Source organism: Pholcus phalangioides, unplaced genomic scaffold, assembly GCF_987345545.1.
Source record: "Pholcus phalangioides strain wild (caught in Gottingen) unplaced genomic scaffold, Ppha-v1.0 ptg000017l_1, whole genome shotgun sequence".
Taxonomy (NCBI): Eukaryota; Metazoa; Arthropoda; class Arachnida; order Araneae; family Pholcidae; genus Pholcus; species Pholcus phalangioides.
Window position 1 is genome coordinate 67,840,806 of NW_028301610.1, and position 27,266 is coordinate 67,868,071.

The window sequence follows — 27,266 nt, forward strand, 5'->3', positions numbered from 1 at the left end:
TTTAGCTCTGATGAAACAAGTACGAATTTCTGTGTGCAAGATTAGTTTTTTTTTCTTTTTTTTTTTTGCCCAAGGCCCTTATTTACAAAGGCTTCCTTGGTAAAATGGTCTGAGTTTTCGAAAACTGATGTTTTCCTCTCGTCCCCCCATCACCCCCTTGTGTCCATTCATAGCCTGGATAGTCCTACTTTGGGAAACACAGATTTCGACACTCCACCAGAGTTTAGTTCAGAGTTCAGTTTAGTTTTCACGACTCGTGGTTTACAATGACGAGTGCTCTTCAAACAGGCAGCACGAATGTTTGGAAGAATTCATCAAAATGTATAGGAATGAGAAATGCTTGTGGCAGGTGAAAACTAAAGATTACCATAACAAAATTAAGAAAGATGATAGTTATGAGAGATTGGTGTGGAAATAGATCCTCTAGCAAACAGAGACAGTGTTGTTAAAAAAATAAACAGTTTGCGAAGCAATTTCCGAAAGGAATTGAAAAAAAAAAGCTTTCAGTAGGTATCTTGATCCAATCAGAGAAAATTATGCTAATCTTTTGGTGCAAATCTCAATTCCTGTAATAACTTAATGTGCGAATATTGTTGCCTTTTTTTTTAACCAATCTTTGCACCACGTTACTCGTTTTTTCCTCTTTTTTGAGTTAAAAACTTTCAGTGCCATAACCAATCCAACTACACCCAAAGCATCATCTGTGGAAATCATACTTGAAAATTCCGAACTTTATAGACTATGAAAAAATCATGAAAATATCCCCACAGATTGTCTAGAACCAGTTCCAAAAGCTTCGCCTGCACAGGTATAACTGAATGGTGTGGATGCATCGAACCGGTCAGTTATGCCTGTGCAGGCATAACTGAACGTGTGTAGTGCCACACGTTTGACTTATTTTGCGACTCTCTGGTGCCAACTCTTATTACTGATACTCATCGAGATTTCTCGTTTAAAGCGTTTCCCAGCAAAAAGTATTGTACGGAATGGCTGTAATGACGTGTGTACTGAATCACGCAATTTCGCTCACGTCCCCTCAAATAATCCCCTCCCTCTCCCAGTCCGAACAAATCAAGGGGTTTTTCCCTTGCTTCTGAAATACACTGCTGGCCACCGTAAATGCAACACCCTGAAGGAAGCATGCAAATAATATGAAATTTGCAACATGCATTAGCGGAGGTGAGATATGCAAATGATTAGAATTTCAGCGCAGACGCACATCACGCGCGCCTGTGGCGCCACTTCAAAGCGCTATTTAAGGCTTGGAGATTTCGACGATTTGAAGTACGGCAATTGTGTTTTTCTTGTGGTTTTTTCAAAAAAATGATCAATTATGCCTCGTAGAAAACAGCGATCATCTTTTGATCAAGTATCCGAGTTCGACAGAGGAAGGATAGTGGCCTACCAAGATTGTGGATTATCTTTCAGGGAAATCGGTAGTCGTGTTGGACGAAACCAAACAACTGTAATGCGGATATGTGATCGTTGGATGCAGGAGGGTACGACGGACCGACGTGTTCGATCGCATCCACCTCAGTGCGCCACTTCACGTGATGACAGGCGTATTGTGCGTATGGCAGTGACGGATCGCTCAGCCACATCACGAACCATAGCACAGCACATTCAGTCTGTACCGCATTATCCAGTGTCTGCGCGTACCATACGACGCCGTTTACAGCAGAGTGGTCTGTCCGCAAGACGTCCATTGCTTCGTCTACCCTTGACGCAGAACCACAGACGTCTCAGCCGCCAATGGTGCGATGAAAGAAGAATGTGGACGGCACAATGGAATGAAATTGTCTTTACTGACGAGTCACGCTTCCGTCTGCAACACCACGATGGTCGGATTCGAGTCTGGAGACACCGTGGAGAGAGGATGCTGAACAGCTGCGTTATGCACCGCCACACTGGTCCTGCACCGGGTATTATGGTATGGGGCGGTATTGGATATCACTCTCGCACTCCTCTAGTACGCATTGCCGGTCATTTAAAAAACCAGCGCTACATCTCCGAGGTGTTGGAGCCAGTTGTCCTTCCTTACCTTCAGGGCTTGCCCACAGCCATATTTCAACAGGATAATGCGCGACCACACGTGGCACGCATTGTCCAAAGGTTCTTCGTCAATCGCCAGATTGAATTGTTTCCCTGACCAGCTCGCTCTCCGGATCTTTCGCCGATAGAAAACATGTGGTCCATGGTTGCTCAACGATTGACCCAGATTACATCCCCAGCTGCCACACCAGATCAACTTTGGCAACGCGTGGAAGCTGCTTGGTCTGCTGTACCCCAAGAACACATCCAAAGTCTCTTTGAATCAATGCCGAGGCGTGGGCAGCGGTGATCTCCAACAATGGCGGCTACTCTGGCTACTGATTTTGGCAGGAACCACACTTCACAGAACTCCATAAATTTAATCATTTGATGCTTGGTCAACATGTTATCTACAAAATAAATATTGTTGCGATATCTCTTGGCTTTCTTGGTGTTGCAATTTGGGTGGCCAGCAGTGTAAATATAAAAAAAAGGCTACATTCCGCATCAGCCCTTTTTATTCGTTGTACTGTCTTGAGGACATATCTCACCTCAAAACTTCTATTCACAGACGACATTGTTGGCTCTGTTGAACAGAAAAATATTTACGGTTCGCGCCTGCAAAAATACAGTTGTTCTAAATCTTTTAGTAAAATAGTTGAACGAGTTTGCATACATAAAGAATTAATTTTTTTCCCACGTGGATGAATTCTACGATTCTAGCCCAAAGGATTGTAAGCAAAGCTAACAATGTGAATTTTTGTTAAATTTTTATTTTGAGCATTAAGAGTTAACTATAATAAATCTATGTCTGAAGAGTTTGGCCCTGCCTCGAGGCCAGTTGCGATGTTTGTTGAATTGTGTTTCATAAAGTTTAAAAACGCTTACTTTTAATAGGGCATATCTACAAATTACAGAGTAACCTCGTGCATACGTCACTCAGTTATACGACTTTCATGTTTATACGACATTTAACTTTGGTAGCAATTAGTAACAATGCATTTTAACCAACAATACAACAAATACATTTTAATGTTAAAAAATTTCATTCATTTATTTAATGCAAAACCTCAATTATTCGACGTTTTCACTTCGACTCAATCTCGGAAACTTTTGAAAAAAGAAAAACGTAATTTATATCCACATCAAATGAGCACAAAGTTTTTGTATACAGGGAAAAAGCGTTCCCGCAACAGTTCTTGCATATTTTCACCGCAAAAGACATAAATTTTAGAGTGATCGCTGACGTATACGTAAATTGCCAGTGAGATGGCTGATGACCGTGGAAAGTTGGAAAGTGGACACTTAGGTGATTTGCTTATTACCTCTTTCTGAGAATGCGCAGATGTGGAGAGTCCCGAAGAAATGGGTTTCAATTGTTTTGACGGCCATACGTCCTTTCAGAATTTTTTCTCTCCCTATGTTTTCAACGTTATCCTGAGAGGGTGAGAAAGTCTACTGTAAGCATTTGGGGGGTACAGGGGTCTGCCGAAAAGAGACAGATACGGTACACATGCACAGTAAGTTCTTTTGATCATTTCCTGTAGAACTTTCCTTTGATGTGGTGCTTTGCTTGCTGACAGGGCTGTCTTAAGAGTTTCATGGGCCCCCGAGCCAATTGATTTTTCTGAGGCCCAACCTGGAGAATTCTCGAAAATTTCAATTGATTCCCATTTTTGTGAGGCCTCTCTTCTTTTGAGGGACCCAGACCCTGCTCGGGTGGGGCTATGCGTTCAGACGGCACTGATTGCTGACTGTCAAATCCGCCGTTCGTAATGTAGGAAAAACAAAAAACTCTCCCTCTAAAAAAACGGGAAATTTTGGAAGAATTCAACAAGAATTTTAAATTGATAACGAAAGTTCATCTTGCACACCAGTTGAATATCTTCGTTTCAACTTTTTGAATCGATTATAAAGCAGAGAAACAAAACCAAAGAGCAAGCTCCTGATTGAAAACCATCTACTGCCAAAAAAAAGTCCAAGATAGGGAAACTTTTTCAAGTCAAAGATTTTGTTGTAATTTTGTACCCAATGTCGTGCCCCAAAAATGATGTTGTGCTAAATTTTATTTCTTTAAATGATTTGAAATGTGATTTAATTTCCTCTCAAGTATGAAATGATATTTTTTAAGAAAAGAATTAGAATGCAATTAAACGCATAAACTTTTATAACATTTTATATGTATGGGGGGGGGGGGGGGGACTTGATTTTTTAAAAAGGGTCAGTTATTCACTTCGACTTAAACATAAAATGTTTTGACTCAGCCTCTTGAACGTCGTATAAATGACTGTAACAGAATTGTCAAGTTGCTCAGTAGAATAGATGAAGTGAATGTAAATATTTGATTTATTTCAGTTCAATTTTTCAGGCTGGTGCTTCAACCAAGGCCAATGAAAATGCCGCCTGGCAGTCGAGTGGTTAGGGAACTAGCTTCTCACTGTGCAGGTCTGGGTTCGAATCCCGGTTCGGGCATGGATGTTTACTAACACTAACAAATTCCCTGGACGGATCATGCTGATCCCTTGGGAATATGTGAGGATCACATTAAAAAAAAAAAAAATAGTTTTCAGTATTATTACTATTACTCTTTAATTCTCTAAATTCATTTATTCTTTTTAAACGCCTGTAGTGAATCGCCTGGCAAAACGGAATCGCTTCATTTTATCAAAAAAATCATTGCATAGAGTAACTTCATGTTAGAGCAGGGTGTCTAAAACTTTTTCCACCTGTAGCGCCCTTTTCCCCTATTTAATGCTTATCCGCGAGCTCCACCGGCTCTCTAGAGCTATGTAACAAAGAATATTTTTGAAAATCTCACACCCTGACAAAGGTTGGAGGCGCACAGTTTGAGAACCCGTGTGTTATAGGAATAATCTTTGATGTTCTAAATTAAAGTTTAACGTTTGGATAGAAATATTGTTTTGTGTAAAACACGTTTCAAACTGGTTCGTCATGTAGAGACTCTACAGTAATTTCATTTGGTGTAGTATGAGTATACTTGCTTGCTCTGTGAACTACGAAACTATAGACATGTGATGGATATCTTATCTGAGAGAAACTAAGGATAAATCTGATACTGTGAATATATATCTATATAATTGATTTTCTGTCTGTGTGTTCTCTGTAAAAATCCACGATTTTAAATCGATCGTCGCCAAAGTTTGGATATATACCAAACAGAGCCCGGATTGAACGATAGGCTACTTTAAAAGTTCGCCAGAGAAGGGTAGATGCTCGAAATGGACGAAAAACCATCGGGCAACAATGGTTTCTGGGGGGCCTCAACAATCACTTTTGGAATGTTTACTTTGGTTACCGTGGTTCCCTAGTGATGTGTTTTACATGTGCATAAGCCTTTACAATGGTTTGTCACTACTTTAATCCTGCCAGTATTATATATTCATTCCTTTGTAATGGTTTTTGTCACTTTTCCAATCCTCCCAATAAATGAAGAAAACACAGGCAGCGCGGGTATTATACCTAGTAATATGCATGATAAAACTGCAGTGAAATCTTGATATAACTATATTCTGCGGACGAAGAGAAATACCATAATAGAGGTATTATCGTTAATCGAGAGACTTTGACATTGAACATTAGCCATCAGGGCCGCAACTACACTGCTGGCCACCCAAATTGCAACACCAAGAAAGACAAGAGATATCGCAACAATATTTATTTTGTAGATAACATGTTGACCAAGCATCAAATGATTAAATTTATAGACTTCTGTGAAGTGTGGTTCCTGCCAAAATCAGTAGCCAGAGTAGCCGCCATTGTTGGAGATCACCGCTGCCACACGCCTCGGCATTGATTCAAAGAGACTTTGGATGTGTTCTTGGGGTACAGCAGACCAAGCAGCTTCCACGCGTTGCCAAAGTTGATCTGGTGTGGCAGCTGGGGATGTAATCTGGGTCAATCGTTGAGCAACCATGGACCACATGTTTTCTATCGGCGAAAGATCCGGAGAGCGAGCTGACCAGGGAAGCAATTCAATCTGGCGATTGACGAAGAACCTTTGGACAATGCGTGCCACGTGTGGTCGCGCATTTACCTGTTGAAATATGGCTGTGGACAAGCCCTGAAGGTAAGGAAGGACAACTGGCTCCAACACCTCGGAGATGTAGCGCTGGCTTTTTAAAGTACCGGCAATGCGTACTAGAGGAACTGCGAGAGTGATATCCAATACCGCCCCATACCATAATACCCGGTGCAGGACCAGTGTGGCGGTGCATAACGCAGCTGTTCAGCATCCTCTCTCCACGGTGTCTCCAGACTCGAATCCGACCATCGTGGTGTTGCAGACAGAAGCGTGACTCGTCAGTAAAGACAATTTCATTCCATTGTGCCGTCCACATCCTTCTTTCATCGCACCATTGGCGGCGGAGACGTCTGTGGTTCTGCGTCAAGGGTAGACGAAGCAATGGACGTCTTGCGGACAGACCACTCTACTGTAAACGGCGTCGTATGGTACGCGCAGACACTGGATAATGCGGTACAGACTGAATGTGCTGTGCTATGGTTCGTGATGTGGCTGAGCGATCCGTCACTGCCATACGCACAATACGCCTGTTATCACGTGAAGTGGTGCACTGAGGTAGATGCGATCGAACACGTCGGTCCGTCGTACTCTCCTGCATCCAACGATCACATATCCGCATTACAGTTGTTTGGTTTCGTCCAACACGACTACCGATTTCCCTGAAAGATAATCCACAATCTCGGTAGGCCACTATCCTTCCTCTGTCGAACTCGGATACTTGATCAAAAGATGATCGCTGTTTTCTACGAGGCATAATTGATCGTTTTTTTTTAAAAAACCACAAGAAAAACACAATTGCCGTACTTCAAATCGTCGAAATCTCCAAGCCTTAAATAGCGCTTTGAAGTGGCGCCACAGGCGCGCGTGATGTGAGTCTGCGCTGAAATTCTAATCATTTGCATATCTCACCTCCTCTAATGCATGTTGTAAATTTCATATTATTTGCATGCTTCCTTCAGGGTGTTGCATTTACGGTGGCCAGCAGTGTAAATGCTTGATCAGCTGAGGTAAGCATATATTTTGACACCAACCCCCCCTGTAATTTTGAACAAGAGGCTATATAAAAGGAGAATTTTCAGCACCCTTCTGGTCCTGGGCAAGATAACTGCTTGTCCCCCCCCCCCCCAGTTGCGGCCCTGCTGACCATGGATAACGATCACCATTGGCGCATGCAAAGCGGGTTTAGGGTTCTAACCCCACCAGAGCCGAGATTATAGGGTTATTTTAGAGGAAAGAATGCAACCCCCACCCTCGTGAAAATTCTGTGTATGCCTATGGCAATCACAAGTTTCTATGGGAAAACCATATTGCCTAACCAATTTGATGGATTGGATTTTAGGTTTACTGGCGCAAGGACCAGTTTGGTCAAACCGCGCCAAAACACAGGATTATAAAAAAGATTGTCCTTTTGTCATGTCGAAAAATTAAAAAGGCGCTTGATAAAAAGCAGCATGAAACGTAAAACAATGACATGAATTGTAAAACTATAATTTGTTATAAAAACCAATGGTCTTGATGAATTTAAAAATGCGAGATGCATCGCTATTCTCAGATAAAATGTCATGAAGTGAAAGATGACTATGACCAAAAGCGGTCGTAAAATGATGACGGTTATGTGAACAAGTAAAAGCATGAGCAATGGTCAATGGACTTTGACAATGAGGGCACTCTGGTTGACTCTCTCGTAATAACAAATATGATTGTGTAAGGCGACTGTGTCCTATGCGTAACCGGGCAAGCAGAACTTCCTCCTTTCGATTACTCCTGCAGCTCAAACGCCAATGGCCAAGTGTGGGCTTGATGCCATATAATTTATTATTTACTTGAGTGTCCCTATGATCCTGCCAGCGTCGATTCATCACTTCCCGGAGGATTGAGCAGTGGTCACTGGCAGGAACCGAAAGGCTATTGGCAATGTTAGTTGTTGTTCGAGCTGCATTGTCTGCTTTTTCATTGCCCGATATTCCAACATGACCTGGAACCCAGTAAAATTTTACTGTGGTACCGTGATGGATGAGGTGATGCAGTTCATGAAAAATGGCATGAATAAATGGATGAATGTGAAAACTAAAAGGACACAGTGCTTGTAATGCACTGAGAGAGTCGCTATAAATGATGCATCGTCGGTGGCGCTTGCGTCGTATATGATGTAGAGCCTGAAGGATTGCGTACAGTTCTGCCGAATAAATATAGAATGTGTCGGGAAGTTTGAAAGATGTCTCCTCACAGCAGATGTAGGCACTACCGACATGCCCAGGGCTCTTAGAGCCGTCGGTGTATATGGGGAAGTACCTGTTGTATATACCCCTGTGCCTAAAGAATATCTGTCGATATATGACATCTGCTGTGGTGGCTCTGGAGTAAGATGATAATGAAAGAGAGACGTCTGGCAGGCACTGCTCCCATGGTGCCAGTTGCCAAGCAACTGGGGCCACACGACTGATGTCTAATTGTAGTTCTTCCACAATTGTAGTTCTACCAGCCGCCTGGTAGTCGAGTGGTTAGGGAACTAGCTTCTCACTGTGCAGGTCTGGGTTCGTATCCCGGTTCGGGCATGGATGTTTGCTAATACTAACAAATTCCCTGGACGGATCATGTTGATCCCTTGGGAATACGTGAGGATCACGTTATTATTAAAAAAAAAAAAAAGTGCCCTCATACGAAGACCGTAAGATGGAACACATGAAGGGCGAGCAGCAAAAAGTGTATGAAATTGTAACAATAGTTGGATAGTTGGGAACCTTTGGGGAATTTGCCAAACCTGCCTCTCTTATTATTGAAACATGTTTATATAGTTGTAATTGTATAATCTTTAATAGAATTTGTTATGTTTTCTTGCTTTTTTATAACCGTGCACGGTTGATTCAATTAGTCTTTGATATTTTCATTGGTCATAGTCCAGTAAAATGTGCGATCTTGATCACATCGCCATTTTAATTTATTGTTGTTGCCATTCTTATTTTTGCAAAAGTTCCTATAAAAAATCTATTGTCATTTATTTATGTAAAGTAGACGTTGTATTTTCCTATTGGCTGTGCTCTGATGTGTATTTTTCTGAGATGGTCGGTCCCAGGAGTTGGATCGTTCCGTATTTCCTTTTATAGGTATAAATTCCGGAGCCACTTCGCATTGTCTCGCATTCGTTCTCGTCTTTCAATTCAAAATACATCACTTTAGGTGAAAATGGTCGCCTTTGGGTGAGTCATCTGAAGAATGAAATAGTTTGTCTCTCTGGTGCTATTACATCGCCGGCTGGTTCCGGACCCATCATGCCACATCTCTAGTCAATCGTTGTCGTCCCTGTCATCGTTCATCCATCCGTCGTATGGTTCCGCATCGATCATTGCTTCTGATTGTCATTTCGGCCGTCGAGTTTGCAACTCTTACCGCCACGTGAGCCTTCGTCTCGGATCGTGACTTTCTGTCAAGGTCGATGAATGGTTCCGCATCGATCATTGCTTCCGATTGTCATTCGGCCGTTCAGTTTGCAGCTCTTGCCGTCACGTGAGGCTTCATCTCGGATCGTGACCTTCCGTTCAAGGTTGATGACGTCAAGGCTCGTGTGACCCGACAATCATCGCCAGACTCCTGCAGTCGGACTAGATTGATGAGACAACAGACTTGCATTGGTGTACGGTATGAAAATTAAGAAATAATTCTGTTATTCGTAACATATTTAATTGTTAAAGAATTAATAAATTTACTTTTGTTAAAAACTAGAAATTTCTTTGAAATCATTTGTCTCTCTGATTTGTGTATCAATTGCACCGATTTCGACAGATCAGAATCCTGGGTAGTTATGCTGGGATGTCGCAAAATGAGGGATTAAAAATTACACGATGATCTGGAAAAGACTTCATCTTGACAAAATATTTCAAGGAAAGTTGCTGGCGTCTTGATGTCAGTGATGGCTCGTTGCATTCGACATACAGGTTCTCCATTGGAGACATCCGGAAAGCTCCAGAACAAATTCGCAGGGCGAGATGGTGGACTGGGTCGAGCACACTCAGATAGCTCCGAGGTGCTGACCCGTACACAATGGAGCAGTAGTCGAGCTTCGATCTTTATATAAGTTTTATATAAGTGTAGAAGCGACTTACGGTCAACTCCCCACGATGTAGAAGAGATTACCTTCAAGAGGTTCATAGTCTTCATGCAACGAGCTCTTAATTGCGCAATTTGAGGTTTGAAAGTGAGTTTATTGTCAAATGTGATGCAGAGGAATTTGGTATTTTCTACTATTGGTATTTGATTATTGTTTAGGAACAATTGTGGGTCATCATGAAGGTCTCGACGCCGACAAAAGTGCACAGCGACAGTCTTGTCAGCGGAGAAAGAGAAGCCATTATCATGAGCTCACTTGCTAATCTTGTTGAGAGCAGTTTGCAATTGTCTCTCGGCTGACCTCATATTCACTGATTGATACGATATCAACAGATCATCCACGTAGAGTGCGCCAGTGACAGACAACGGAAATTATTTCAACACCCCGTTGAGTCTTAAAATAAAAAGTGTAACACTTAAAATGCTACCTTGAGGTACACCTTGTTCTTGAATTTGGGGAGCTGATAATGTGCTTCCGATCCGTACCTGGAAGATGCGGCGAGCAAGAAAGTTCTTAATGAATATGGGCAAGTTGCCCCGCAAGCCGCTATTATAGAGGTCGGAAAGAATTCCATGCCTCCAAATATGGTCGTAGGCCTTTTCTAGTCGAAAAATATGGCTAGCATATGCTCCCTCTTTACGAATGCTTGTCTTATTGATGTCTCAAGGTGTAACAGATTGCATGTTGTGGACCTGAACCGTCTAAAGCCGCTTTGATGTTGGGATAAAATATTGTTAACCTCAAGGTAGTGCATAACGCGATAGTTGACCATGCGTTCCATGAGCTTACACAGACAACTGGTCAAAGCAAAAGGTCTGTAACTATTAGGTTGCTGAGGATTTTTGCCAGGCTTCGGGAATGCAAGAACAATGGCTGCTCGCCAGGTGTCAGGAAATGAATGACTGACCCAGATCCAATTAAATAATATGAATAAATGTGAGAGTGATTCCGATGAGAGATGCCGAATCATGGAATAATGAATGGCATCGGGCCATCGAGTCAGGACTTCGCTGCAAGGCCGTCGTCATTTCATGAAGGGTGAACAATGAGTTGTACCCCTCCAGTGTAAAAGGCCAGAAGGTGCACGATGTACGTTCGGCCGATGATTTAATGGGATGAAACGAAGGGGGATAGTTCGCATCACTGGATACAGCGGCGAAATGGGCGGCAATGGTATCCGCAATATCGCTCACATCGCTGATGATAGTGCCATTGGTGTTTAAAATAGTGATCAGATGAGATCAGGTGATGGGATGAGATTGGTAATGACCATTTACTTTTCGGATCCGGTCCCAAATGACTTTAGATGAAGTTAATGAATTGATTCCTGTGGTAAACTTTTGCCAGGACTCGCATTGAGCCTTGCACCTGTTTCTACTCGCTATCACCTTTGCTTTTAAAAATGCCAATTTGTTGTCATGGGTAGGATACCGCCGGAACCTATTCCATCCTTTCTATTGCGCGTTAATAGTAAGATTACATTCGTGGTTCCACCAAGGTTTAGGAAATTTAGGAAGTTTCGAGGAGACTTTGGGTATTGTTTCATTTGCTGCAGAGATGATACAACTGGTCACGAAGTCGACACAGTGGTCGACCCGACGTCGACCACTGTGAAAACCATATCCTCCGTGAAGTCCGCCAATCGGGCGGCCACAAGCTTCCACCAAGGAGGACCCTCAGGTTTGCTATGGCTTTGATCAAGGCACTTAACCACTAGAGGAAAATGATTGCTCCCGTGGAGGTCCGGATCAACCGACCAGGACCAGTTGGGCAAGAGTGAAGGTGAGCTATTGCAGTGAAACTATTGTTTGGGGCATGGAAATGAGTGAAACTGCCATCATTCATGATGGCGAGGTTCATGTCGTCTAACAGCCGTTCAACCATTTCCCCACGAGGGGTATTGCTATTAGAACCCCATATCATGTTATGAGCATTGAAGTCTCCAAGAAGAAAAAATGGTGGGGGGTAATTGATCAATCAGATCTTCTAGATCTCTCTGTAAGATGGTGTCATTTGGTGGCAAATAAATAGAACAGATGATAATTCTTAGGCCTGTAGAGATTTCCACCGCGATGGCTTGCAGGTTCGTTCGCAATGTTAGAACGCACGACGACATGCGATGTGGAACCAGTAGATCAACACCGCGGCAGGCTCTACTCCCGTCATCGTAATCAATACGGAACAGGGAATGTCGCCTGATGTTCCATGTCTCCGAGGGCTTCGTAAAAGTTTCCTGGAGTGCCACGCAAACAGGATGATATCGATTGATCAAATCCTTGAGATCTTCATAATTGGATCTAAGACCACGAATGTTCCATTGAATTATGTTGGCCATAAATTAAGTAGAAGTAGACGGTTAGAGGTCTTTAAATTTATTCCGGTCTAGTTTACGGCGAGTAGTACCGGAATCGGATCTATTGTCAAGCTCGATGTCATCAATTAGTGACACATTCTTCATGTATGGACATTTCAGCGCTCTCTGTACAGCTTTTCGTGAATATCCGGTCTTGAATGGTTTCTTTTTCGATTTGTTTGCAGAGTTAATTTTTGGTTTAGTATCTGTAGTTATTTTGAATGTGTTAGCCGTTGTTTTTCCCGCTTCTTCTTCGGAGGTAGTGGACTCCCTCCGGAATCCAGCAGAGCAACAGCAGCCACAACTATTGCACGGTTGGTTAGATGATGATGTTTGAGTTGATGTGTCAGCTAACGGTTCAGTCTGAGTTGTTACAGATGCTTTGGTGAAAGTGTTAGTCTTATTAGCTGACAATGGATTTGTTACCATATTAGAGTACGATCTAGTACATATTGGAGTTTGGTTAGAGGTTATACGGCGGCGTGCTTTGATATATGAGATGTTATTAAGGACCTTGATCTTCTGGATCTCTTTTTCTTCATTCCATTTCGGACATTTCCTGTCATATGTGGGGTGGTCGCCACCACAATTGACGCACTTGAATGGTGAATTAGTGCAGTTGTTGTAACATAGCCTTGTTGACGCTCCCCTGACCTTTGCCCCTGATGTTATGATAGTGCATGTGTTATGTTTTATCATTGAGTTTGTGTTATGTCTATTACATACTTTATGTTTATAATTATTTCCTGTCGACTAAACAAACTTGTTACTTACGGACGTTTTTGGTGCCGATGTGTCACGAACTGTTTTAGGAAGAAAGGGAAACTAGTTTCCGAACTTGCCGCTTGGAACGCCGATATCGATGGGGGCGCATGTGCGTTACTCCTCATTTGCATGCTTAGTGATTTGGGAGCTATATATAATCACGTCGAAGTCCACGTGTAGCACGCCGATGTCCGTGATCTAATAACGCCTCTTCATCAACGCCCTGGGTTCGTCGAGATATCCGGTAACTGGACTCCATCACTTGATCGCTGAATACCTTGTGTGGTTCTACCTGTGTTCGTGATATAATATCGCCTCATCTACTACGCCCTGGGTTCGTCACGATATCCGTCATCTGACTTCTACTGCTTGATCAGTGAAGACAAAGTGTGGTTCTGTCGACGTCCGTGATCCGATTCCGCCGCCTCGTCGACGCCTTGGGTTCGTCGCCAAAGTCTGTGTGATTCTACTGACATCTGTAGTCGAACATCGTTTCTTGAAGACCATAGCTGAGTGTCACTTCTGCCTAGTCGTTTCACTATAAGTATACTTTGCGATTTTCCTACTAGTGAAGGGTTTGCCCTTGAATTGATGTCTTAACTAATGTTTTAATTTGTAATAATAGAAATAAATAGTTGTTCGAAACTGTTTTGTTCATTGGCAGATAAAGACATACGTTGCATTGTCCGAAATGTGGTACTTCTCACCGCACTTTGCGCAGGTGGGTTGACTTCGGCATGCCGTTCGTGAGTGACTGAATTTCTGGCAGTTAAAGCATCTAACAGGGTTAGGAATGTATGGGTGGATTTTGAGGCTATAATAGCCTATCTTAATATCTTTCGGCAATGACGGTGATGAGAATGTCAGGATTATGATACGTGATGGAGCTGGATTGCCATCTTTGCGGCTCATGATATGCTTGGCAGATGTTACGCCTTGAGACGCCAGCTCTTCTGTTAGTAGTTCTTCATCCATGTTAATCAAGTTAGTATCTGAAATGACACCACATGAATAACTCAACGTGGGATGAATTTTTACTGTTATGGGAACATTCCCATGAGATGTGAGCTTTTGAATAAGTTCGGAATGTTTCGGTGTGTTAGTTTCAATTAGAAGGTGTCCTGAACGAAGAGCCTTCACTGATTTTAATGTGCCTATTGCGCCATAGAGAGCTTTGTCTATTAAGAATGGTGATGCTTTGGCCAGAGGTTTATCAGTGTCAGAAGAATGCAAGAAGAAAAATGAAATAGTAGGAGCAGGTTCAGCTCATAGCTATACGTTGACGTTTTGGTGCATTTGTATTTTTCCCCATTTTGGAGATAATTTGTTCGGCCCCTACCGACCATGCTCACCATGGAGCCCTACAAGGGGACGTGCACACGTAACTGATGAAGGTTAGTGGCAACGCCAGGTTAGGCAGGAACTATACACCACCGAAACAGGCGAGCAGACGCGTTCCAGATCCAAGAGCGACGTGAAGCAGCACCAAGAAACCTCACGAAGTCCGGCCCCTCTACCTGCCCAGTAGTGTTACCCCTTCAGCCGCCGAGGCGACCAGCCGATTGACCCAGACGGGGCTAATCCAGGCCTCCCGTTTCGGCTGTATCCGAGGCCAAAGCTAGCGCATCAGGCTAACCAGGATCCCCCATCTCCAGCCTTACGGGTCTACACGCAGGTAGACAGCTTCCCAGATAGGGCATACGCTAGAAGCAATGCCCCATCCGGGAGGACCCCTCCCCACCTGAGCGGGGCCCACAATGAGGGGTTGCACACAAAAGAAAAAAACATGTACAGGACAAAACAAGACGCAAGACATGTACTGCAAGATGTGTAGAAATAAACATGTAATTTGGGCTATTGAAGGTAAGTATATGAGCACAAAAAGCGATGACAATGACGTGTGATAGATTTGGCATTACCCAGGGTTCACCACGAGGAGGCCTATCACATTACACCCCTCCCATTATATGTATAAATTCTTATATAATGTATATACACGCATATTATGTTGTTTCCGGTACGAAGAACGGGGTGCTATTTTACATACTATAGAAATTATTATTCTCGTGTGAACTATTCGATTCATTTACTAACTAATCTTTAATTATGATGAAAAATGTAATTAATGCTTCAGTTCTTTCCCACTTTTTTGTTGCTTAGGCTGCGATTGGTTGAATTTTCTACATTTTATCAAATAGCTTTTATGAAACTTTTATAATGTAATCCCTGTCTTTCACTAAGAGCTCATACGATTACTTTTTAAAAAATATTTATAAATAGTTTAGGAAGTTTATAAATAAACCTATAATTCTAGTAATTTTTAAACATATTTCTAAACCAAAATTTGCAGCTTATACTTGTTACCACTTTTATTTGCTCGATCAGCATATGATAACAATATGAGAGTGTATCTTTATGGCAAGAAAAGTTATGCAATCAATCTCATAGAATGAGTATATGTTCCTTAATATGCATGTGAGTAATATAATTTTTGTTTTTCAGTGTTTGCACAACAGTGACTTAAAATTATGCAATTATTTTAGGGAAAATGAATAGATAAATATTTAAGGTGATGGAGGATTTTTTCTTTGAAAGCGGTAAAAATCATGGAAAAAAATATATGTTTTTATGAAGACAGTAAAACCAATGAATACAGTCAATGGTAAATACTGTGGCAACCCTGCCACTTTTACACTTAAAAAATCCCAGGTTTTACTAACACACTTAGTTCTAGGACAGACCGCAATGTCAGAATTGAAAGGCATCCCTTTGTTGACTGTTTATGTAAGAGGCACATTCTCAAAATCCAAGACCTATTTTTCCCTCGTGCCCATGATAATAAATTCTACTGTACAGTTTCTTATAGAGAATTATTATCCTCATATTCATGAGGAATGAGAATTCACTACTCCAAATTTACCAGTATAACAGATTCTTCAACACTTGACCATTAATTGTTTATTAAAAAAATGTAATTAACAAAATTATAAAATTATTCAATACTTACCAGCCTGACTTCTTCTGGCTTTGCAAATGGGGATCCAGTAACAACAGTTTCTGCCATGATTCTAAAGCATAAAAAAATTAATTAATAAAAGCTTTTTACTACCATAAAAAGAGTAAAAGCAAGAAATGCTAAGCATGAAATATACACAAAATGAAATGACATTCTCTTCCTTTACCACAACACTTTCAATTATTTTATTGGGGAATAGAAAACTCTATTTCTCAGCTTATACCTTCAAACTGATGGCATCCTTAATGCAAACTAATACACATCTTTCAGCTATTCAGTCGTATTAGTAGAAGCACAGTACTAAAAAGCAGAGAAAACTTAATGGCAATATTGGACTAATGCAGCAGTTCTGCAACTCTTTTAGTCCACTGCATCCTCTGTATATCAGAATTTTCCACAGTTGAGTCAGAACATTGGCCAACTAAGCAGTTACAGTGCAATCAGATTGGTTAAATACACTGCTGGCCACCGTAAATGCAACACCCTGAAGGAAGCATGCAAATAATATGAAATTTACAACATGCATTAGAGGAGGTGAGATATGCAAATGATTAGAATTTCAGCGCAGACTCACATCACGCGCGCCTGTGGCGCCACTTCAAAGCGATATTTAAGGCTTGGAGATTTCGACGATTTGAAGTACGGCAATTGTGTTTTTCTTGTGGTTTTTTAAAAAAAACGATCAATTATGCCTCGTAGAAAACAGCGATCATCTTTTGATCAAGTATCCGAGTTCGACAGAGGAAGGATAGTGGCCTACCGAGATTGTGGATTATCTTTCAGGGAAATCGGTAGTCGTGTTGGACGAAACCAAAACTGTAATGTGGATATGTGATCATTGGATGCAGGAGGGTACGACGGACCGACGTGTTCGATCGCATCCACCTCAGTGCACCACTTCACGTGATGACAGGCGTATTGTGCGTATGGCAGTGACGGATCGCTCAGCCACATCACGAACCATAGCACAGCACATTCAGTCTGTACCGCATTATCCAGTGTCTGCGCGTACCATTCGACGCCGTTTGCAGCAGAGTGGTCTGTCCGCAAGACGTCCATTGCTTCGTCTACCCTTGACGCAGAACCACAGACGTCTCCGCCGCCAATAGTGCGATGAAAGAAGGATGTGGACGGCACAATGGAATAAAATTGTCTTTACTGACGAGTCACGTTTCTGTCTGCAACACCACGATGGTCGGATTCGAGTCTGGAGACACCGTGGAGAGAGGATGCTGAACAGCTGCGTTATGCACCGCCACACTGGTCCTGCACCGGGTATTATGGTATGGGGCGGTATTGGATATCACTCTCGCACTCTAGTACGCTTTGCCGGTACTTTAAAAAGCCAGCGCTACATCTCCGAGGTGTTGGAGCCAGTTGTCCTTCCTTACCTTCAGGGCTTGTACACAGCCATATTTCAACAGGTAAATGCGCGACCACACGTGGCACGCATTGTCCAAAGGTTCTTCGTCAATCGCCAGATTGAATTGCTTCCCTGGCCAGCTCGCTCTCCGGATCTTTCACAGATAGAAAACATGTGGTCCATGGTTGCTCAACGATTGACCCAGATTACATCCCCAGCTGCCACACCAGATCAACTTTGACAACGTGTCGAAGCTGCTTGGTCTGCTGTACCCCAAGAACACATCCAAAGTCTCTTTGAATCAATGCCGAAGCGTGTGGCAGCGGTGATCTCCAACAATGGCGGCTACTCTGGCTACTGATTTTGGCAGGAACCACACTTCACAGAAGTCTATAAATTTAATCATTTGATGCTTGGTCAACATGTTATCTACAAAATAAATATTGTTGCGATATCTCTTGTCTTTCTTGGTGTTGTAATTTGGGTGGCCAGCAGTGTATATATGATATGAGATATCTCCCAGCACCCTGACAGATCTCAAGGCACAACCTTTGAGAATCAGATTGCTATAGTTTCATCTCCAAGATACTGCTACACCCAGGCCAGCTAAGTGTGAAAGTGGAAAGTATCTGTCTTGAATGAAAATGCATTGTCAAATGAAGCAACGAATAGGATTGGATGAACAATAGAATCCTGGATATCATCCATATTCTATGTTATATAGTCTTTATACCTTAGTGCAGTGCAGTGACTGTCTTATGGGCAAAAAGCTGTGCTAGAGTCAATAATTTTCATATTCTTCAAAGCAGCTTGCTTTCTCTAAAATTTCAAATAGTTTAAAAAAAATAAAAGAGAAAGGGAACTAAATTTCTTTAAAAATCATGCAAATTTCATAAACTTTGAACCATATTACTGAGATTCCCCCTCCATTTGTTGTTCAAGTTATTGAAACAAGTTTGTTGTGTTTTTCTTCCAACATACCTTGACGATGTCTTTGATAAATCTTCTGACTGTATAACTTCCTGAAACAACTCGTCCTTGTTTACTTTTACACAATCAGCTAAAAAAAGGGGAAAATACTAAATTACTTGACAAAAAAATATATATTTCTCCCATGGCTGCTCAGCAAACATCAGTCATTTATTATGTGCTACTTATTTATTTCATGTGTACAACAATTTTTTTTTAACATATGCATATATATATTTGGACAGTTTTTATATAAAAGGAACTAAGCACCATTAAATCTCAAAATAGAGAAAATGCTATTTAAAGTTATCTTCGATTCAGTTATCTCCTCAGCTTGGTAGTTGGTTCAAGTGCACACAAACAGCATCACAGCCTATGTCACTTGGTTCTATTTAGATAAAAAATCCCACCTCTTTCAATAGTTCAGATGGCGGTATATCTTAAAAATGGTGCTTGTGCCTTTTATATAAAAGCCGTCTATTTTCTCCTTTTACAAACTGATTTTTGGAGATACTCACTATTCAGGGAATTTATTTTAATTTTTTTGCCTTAATGAATCTAACCAACATAATTACAGCACGCCTTGGAAGTACTGATGTTTCGAAGAAATGATTTTTCAATTCAGTCCAAATGTATTATTCTTGATGGCAAACAATACGGAGGGGGGGGGGGGTATCTTGATCTTGAGACAAAATCTCTGCTAGCGTTTTTTCATCGATTCATTCGAATTTATTTTTACGTCACACAAGAAAGTGACATAATTTCTTCAAGTATTGTGTATATACATGTTTTTAAAATTGAATAAATATAGATTGCTTTCATTCTCTCTTTATTTGACTCCAGATAGTTCTTGTGTTGCTTAACTGGCTATTACAAATTATGAAAATTGTTGATCCTCAACAAATGGTAGCAGAACGTGGTTTCTGTATTTATGTGGCTCGGAAGTTACAAAGCCAACTGAACTTAAATTGTAAAAGTGAAAACTGGAAAAACGTTCTGTTTTCGGAAGCAGAGCTGACCTAAAACGGTGAATGAAACCAGCAGAAAAAATGAGTGTTCAAATTTTGGAGATTAAATCATAACTTCAAAGAATAGAAGTTCAACAAGAAAATGCTTCTCATGAACTTTGATGTGTTTAGCCTGGTGGATGGATATGAGCTCAAGCTTCCTTAAGAAAATGAGAAAGAACTGAAAATGTGGAGAAAATGGGACTCAAAATATGACACTATGGGACTCACTATGTCAACGATATACCTCCCCATCAATGATGATTTAAAGAACTTGGTGATTGAAGCTACAACAGCAAAAGATGCTTGAGACAAATATATAGATAATATGAGTAGTGCTTTCGCTCCAACAGCAAATGCTAGAATTGCCACTTTACGAACTGAATTCATGAACTGTCAATTGAAATTTGATGAAAGCACGTCTGTTTTATTAGGTCACCTTTTGAGAGCCGCTAAAGAATTGCAATCGGCGGGCAAGATTGAGAAGGTGGCAAAATCATATACCATATGTTAACTTGCCAGAAAAGTATGACAAAGTCGTAATACCAATATATCGACTATCAGATAAGAACTTTACATTGGAAAACGTACGTGAAGCATTGATATCGGCCGCCTGGCAATATGACTGTATTCAACATTGTGAAAATTAAGATATTCCGAGTGACTCTCTGCAGATATTCCTAATAGAAAATTGGAAATCAAGATTAAACTGTTATGGGTGTGGTCAAACAGGACATTTCATAAGACACTGCCCACAAAAGCAAAAGGTGCCAAGTCAAGATGAGGGTGTGAATTTGTAACAAATTGTTATTTCCGTTGTTTACCACCACAATGTTGTATCATGCTGGGACGGCCTTGAACGTGATGTTTTACATTAGAGCAGCTTTGACAGCATATAGTTGTAGCCCGAGTGGCATGGTGGTAAGATGCTCTTCTACCATCGTGAAGGTTGTTGTCAGGGTCCCGGGTTCGAACCGAAGGGAGGATATAGATAAGATATTGTCCCTAACGAACTTGAGGCGACCACCGATAGACAGCGCCTTCACTTCCAACCCATCTCACTAATGGCAGTAAATTGCAACATAGCGATATGGCCAGAGTTGGTGTTTGGTGAAGTAGCATATAGTTGTAAAATTGTTACAATCAAGTAGGTCTTGGTCATTCCAAATGTTAGGAAATGCAAATGAGGTGATGGAGCAGCAACCAAGCTATAAAGCTAGGTGTTGCCAGGAGTTTCCATCTCTTCCTTATGTAACAACTAACCAGTAAGGACCTATTGCTTCTTTCATTTTTTATTTATTTTTCAAATTTTACGTTTAAATATATTGAAACTCGTCTGCGAGACATATTTGCCATAGAACCAGCTAATACCAAGGAGACATAGGTTGGATGGTGTGCTGACAAACTCATCTCGTCCAGGATCACTTGAAAACAAGAGCGTGAAGGTCAGTGACTGATAATTTTTGCCTTGTGTGGATAGAACTTTAATATAATTTTCCAGTTTTATTGATGTATAGTGTAGTTAATACTTATAATAGAACTACCAAGGAATCACAGGAAGAATGTGTTTGTGAATTTGTTGCACATTTATAAGGGCTCGACCAGGATCAAGAGGTCAATTGAATTTGTGATATATTTTGAAATATTCAAAAATAAAAAAAATAATAATTCTGAAATGGATGATTCATTGATAAATTTCTTTATTTATTTGTTCAATATTGGTGGGCCGAGGCCTATACAAGAGAATGCGGTGATGAAGTTAGACAGAGATGATTGATGTCACAAAGAAAATTGGAAATTGTTTCACAATCAATAATGTTTGGGGGGGAGGTTGTTCCAGTCGGTTATTGTTTGAGGAAAGAAACTAAATTTGAAACAATCTGTGGATGCAAAGTTTGATTTGAATTTTTGTGAATGGTTAATTCTTTGTGATAAGTATGAAGCTGGAGTTAAAAAATTGGAAGTGTCGATATGAAAAAGGCCACGAAGGATTTTGAAAAGGAAAGATAATCGAGCGATATATCTACGGGTAAAAAGCGGTTGCATATTGAGTTGGCGCTTGAGCTCAGAGGCAGCGGATGACCAACAATTAAGAATGAAGCGGGTGGATTTATTTTGAATAGATTCTAATTTGTCTATATTGGAGAGAGTATACGGGTCCCAGATTTCAAAGGGAAAAGAGAGTAGAGGAAGAATGTAGGTTTGGAAGCAGAGATGTCTGAAATGATGGGTGGAGTTTTTGAGGTTCCCACGAAGAAAAAAAAGAGTTTTTGGAGACACTTATGAAAGAGGTAATCAACATGGAGATTCCAACGGAGGTCGGGAGAAATAATTACACCCAGATATTTATAATTAGAAATTTCTGTGATCAAGGAGTTATCGATAGTGTTAGAAGAAACAAGGAGAAGTCTTTTGCGAGTAATTCTCATACAAACTGTTTTTAAAGAATTAAGGGGTAATTGCCAGGACGAGCACCATTGAGAGACAATGTTGAAGTTATTTTGGAGAAATGCTTGGTCAGATTCATTGTGCACTGTGTGGTAGATGACGCAATCATCTGCAAAGAGTCTAATATGACAATTGATGGAGTTTGGGAGATTGTTAAAGTAAATCAAAAACAATAACGGCGAGAGGACCGAACAGTGGGGTGTGCCAGACTCAACTTGGAGAAATGGGGAGTTCTGGCCCTTGAAAGAGACAAACTGACTGCGGTTGGTAAGGATGGCTTCCACCAAGTTAAGCAGTTGAACACATAGGCCAAGGATTTGGAGTTTAATTAGAAGTTTATTGTGGGGCACCCTGTCAAAAGCTTTAGAGAAATCCAAGAAAATTACATCCAATTGGACGTTTTTGTCGATACTGCTTGATAAATCATGTATGAAAAGAGCTAATTGGGTAGTTACTAATAAAGATGGTCAAAAGCTGTGCTGATTTGAGAAAAAGAAGTTTATTGAATCGAGGTGTGAGCGGATTTCCTTGGCAACTATGTGCTCAAAAAGCTTGCAGCAGGTAGAGGTGATAGCGACGGGTCTGAAATTAAGAGAATTTGAAAAAGAACCTGATTTATAAATTGGGATAATTCTAATAATTTTCTCGTCAGATGGCAAGGTTGATGTGTTTAATGATACGTTGAAGATAATCAAAAGATAATTAGAGATTTCATCATCGCAAAATTTGAGAATATGATTTGGGATGCCATCGGGGCCATTGGAGTGGAGTTTCAGATTTTTTAAAAGGTTCAGAAGGCCTGCTATACAGAAAAAGAAAGGACTAGTATTGAATAATGAATCGGAAAAGGAGATGAGCTGCCTTCAAGTTTGGGTACTCATGTTAATAGTAGTACATTATTGTCAAATTAGGCCGATTGTAATGGGTCTATTAATGTTGTAGCTGAGGTAATTTTGCTTTCTGCACAAATGATGTTTTGGCAGAGATGTAAAATTCTCGAGAATAATCTTTCAGAGAATATTCTTAAGAATATTAGAGAATATTCTCTGGTAGGACTAGTATTATAAATAACTTGAGAATATTCTCCTGTTATTTATAATATAGTTACATATAATATCCTTGAGAATATTCTCTGGAAAGACTACTTTTATAAATTACTGGGGAATATTCTTATAGAAAATAATAAGAATTATTCTGAAGTTATTCATAGTAATAGTCCTTCCAGAGAATATTCTCAAATATTCTCCTCAATGAGAATATTCTTCAGTTACCGAAATCTTTCCAGAGAGTATTATCAAGAATATATGTAATAACATTTGCATTATAATAAATAATCTCAATAAATAACTTGAGAATAATAATTATTTTTGATAAGAATATGGTCTATTAATTTATAATAGTAGTCCTTCGAGAGAATATATTCTGTCTCCCATCTCTCTTCCCGTCAAGAAAATAAGTACCGTATATACTCGTGTATAAGCCGACCTCCCAACTTCAGAACGACCAAAACCGCAATAAATTGAAAACCTGTGTATAAGCCGAACTCCAAAAAGTCTGTGAATTTCACACAAAAAAAAAAATCTTATATTTTCACGCAAAATGAAAAGCTTACGGAAATTTACAATAGAAAATGATTAAAACATTTAATCCGTTTCTTCTGAGTCTCCAAGCTCATCGTAATCCATCAGATCATCATAGAGGGTGCGGCATCTTTGTTTTTATCCTCATCTGGGCTGTCATCGCCATTGTCACTTTCAAAGAGGATATCATCTTTAGTTCCGCATTGCTGATGCAACACTTTTTGAAGGATCGGATGATAATTTCGGTGGAAACAGAATTCCACGCTCCCCATCCATTCGATTCACAAAACCCTCAAATAGTCTTTGAGATTCTTGTTGATGCCAACATCTAAAGGCTGTACAATCAACGCATTAGCCACCACCAACCAATGATGACCAATTTCTTTGCCTCTGCTTTGACATCATCAGTTGTGTGGGGTTTGAACATATCCCATACCAATAATGGCGGTTTCTTGAACACTGCTGCAAAAATAACTACTGATTGCAGAGGTCGATATTTTCTCATCAAAAACTGACCCGAGTATAAGCCGACCCCCCCACTTGGGGAACGAATTTTTCCACAAAAAAACTCGGCTTATACACAAGTATATACGGTATATTGAAATTTATAGACCACACAATATTAAAGTTTGAAAGCAAGAAAATAAATCAACAGGGATGAATTGCACAACTTTTAAAGAAATGTGAGATACAGAAGTAAATGTATGTGCAATGAAGAAAACAACAGTTCTGTATCTTAGAATGAAGGTGATTATATAAGAATAGCTTTCTTTATCAATCAACTTTGATTTAATTTCTTTTGTTGTGAACTTATTTCTGAAAATTGATCTAATTTTAAAATAATTTCTTTAAGGTTTCAATCTAAAGGTTTCTAAAATCTATAACCAAACTTTTAAAACCTCTCATCATGAACTGGAGCTCAAACTAAAAGTTGTCATTGGGAGGTGATTATACCAAAAATTGTTACATTGTAAATGTTTCAGGCAAAGAAAACTGATTTATATTTAACAATATAAACAAAATTAATAAAAAAAATTAAATTATTTAAAAGAAAAATGAATATTCTCGATTATTCTCCAATTTTTACATTCAGGAGAATTTTTCTCAGAATATTCTCGTTCTTCAAGAATATTCTCACCTCGCATCTCTCTGTTTAGGCCAGATCCATTGCAAGTTAGAAAAATCTGCTTTGATGGCAACGGTTTGGTGTTTGATTCTCACTGAGTGTGAAGAACTGTTTGTACTATATGGAGTTTCGATACAGAAAGTGGTGGCAATGAATTGGTAAACCCAATCTCGAGTCAAAATGTTTGGAGCATCATTGCCATGTGTTTAAGGAATTACTCCAAGAAACATTTGTTCAGTATAAAACTAAAGTACAAATTGCCAACACACTGTCCTCTCAGGAGATATTGAAAAACTTGTGTTTAAAACGCTGGAAATATACCACCAATTTGACCTCTTGGCACTAGTTATAAAAGATTGAATTATTGTAAACACAGTTGCATGGAGAGAAAGGCCTTTGATTATATCGAAGTCTGTAACCCTAAACCTTGAATGAATTTGCAAAAATTTGAATTTCTTGAAAAAAATCAAAAATGAGGAATGTTCCTCGACAATGGACTGTACAGAGATGAAGCTCTACGCTAATTAACTTGGGTCCTGGAATCCAGGTTATTCGAAAAATCTGTGGTTCCATTTTGAGTCCATTTTCTCAAAAAAATTATGCCCCCCCCCCTCCATAATTCACTGATATCTATGAATTTTCTTCCAGCATGCCCAGGTCTTTAATCACCTGTTTATATTTCTTCATTGAGACTGAGCAGTGGGTCATGTTCTGGGTAGGAGAAGAAGGTATCTGTGAATCGAGTATAATTTATTTCTAAAAACATGTTCAATCCAAAGGTTCATTTACTTTCATTGTCTACTAGTAATAAAAGCTTGCAAATAAACTCATTAGCAATGAGAATTCAATGTATGGAATTCTGCACATTTAATAAATCTAAAACATAAATATACAGATGATCCCGCTTATAACGTTTCTCCCATTTAAAACGTTTTTCCACTTAGTACAACTTATTTTCGTGGTCCTAACAATAAGTAATTCTCACATTAAGATTTCCTGTTCAAAGTTTTTTCATATTTACAATGTTTCTTATGACGGTTTTTAAAAACGTTATAAGTAGGATCCACTTTAATTAACAGTTGGAGGCACACATGTATATATTTACTAATAAATCAATCAATAAATTCCCTTCTGATTGATTTTACATTTCCTCAAAAAAAATCTTAGCACTTTCAATTGTCTTCTGATTAAATTTAAAGCAAATTTGACAGACTATCTATCAAATAGATAGAAGACCTATCTTCTGATTCTCTATTCATACTTTGGTTTTCCTGGTAAAATGATTTTATTTTCCTCTCCCTGATGGCCCACCACTATCGCCCCCTGGAAGAGATGTTAGAAACCCACATTAAAAAATTGAAAGATGCAGTGACGAATTTTCGATTTTTTTACATCAATGTTTTCCTGAAACATTTCTAGTATAAAAAGGGTTGAAAATTCTAAAAAAACTACAATTAAAAAAGTTACAGTAAACTTCATTGCAAAACAAAAAATTAAATTTGTGAATTATAAAATTATAAACATATGCATATAGCGCAAAACATGCATTTAAGTAATACTCACATTCCAAAAAATATCCATTAATGTTAAAATTATTAAAAAATACAGTGAGGAGTCACCACACAGAGCCACAGCTTCGGAATAAACATTTATTACGACGACACACAATAATTATCCTGGTTAATAAAAAAGGAAGACAGACATAGAAATTTCGAACCTGACGCTTTCGTGTGTAGTGACTCTCTGCTGCTGCTGTTTTCCAGACGGTCATCTCCTGTACCCGAGATTACGTGACACACTTGAGGTTGTTGACCCGAATCTTGGGGGTCATCTGCGTGGGACACCACACACTCCATCCCCAGTGATCACGAGTAGTAAGAGATGATCGCGTACTATGGAGTAGCATCAGTGATCACGAGCACTGTAGGCGATCTGGAAAGTGGACAGTAAGTCCAGAACGAGTGGTTCTGAGTGGTTTCACAGCAGAATCAGTCGTGAGTATGTCAGTCTAAACTGCACTTGGTATGTTTGGAGATACAGGTACTGGCTCCACCATCGGATTCACGAGAAATACAGGTTTAAGCCGATCCACTGACACTGACACAGTTTTTCCTCTAATGTCCACATTGAACACTTTGTCGGTTCGGCTGATCACTCTATATGGTCCTTCAAATGGCTGTTTCAGAGGACATTTCACCCTATCAGTTCTTACGAAAACATGAGAAGTAGTTTTCAAATCATGGTGAACAAATGTAGGATGTCCTCCATGCCGTTTGATTGGTCGTGGCTGGAAAGCTTGGACGTGAGTTCTCAGCATTTGCAGAAATTCTGAAGCATCAGTTGAGTTGGAATTAGCTCGTGATTGCAAAAACTCACCAGGTAATCGTAACGTTTCTCCGTATAGTAGTTCTGCAGGTGTGCACCCCAAATCTTGTTTCAGAGAGCACCAAAGACCGAGTAG

At 40.1% G+C, this 27,266-nt stretch overlaps 1 protein-coding gene across 2 annotated transcripts in view; it reads right to left on the reverse strand.

The window, feature by feature from the left end:
- Positions 1-27,266, reverse strand: part of LOC149074672 (uncharacterized) — a 363,805-nt gene that overhangs the window by 268,305 nt on the left and 68,234 nt on the right. For both annotated transcript variants that reach the window (XM_089247127.1, XM_089247128.1), the window contains exons 6-7: positions 18,657-18,735; positions 16,304-16,364 (exon numbers count right to left, since the gene is read on the reverse strand). In XM_089247127.1, the coding sequence (XP_089103253.1) occupies positions 16,304-16,364; positions 18,657-18,735 (140 nt within the window). The remainder of the gene's footprint in view (positions 1-16,303; positions 16,365-18,656; positions 18,736-27,266) is intronic.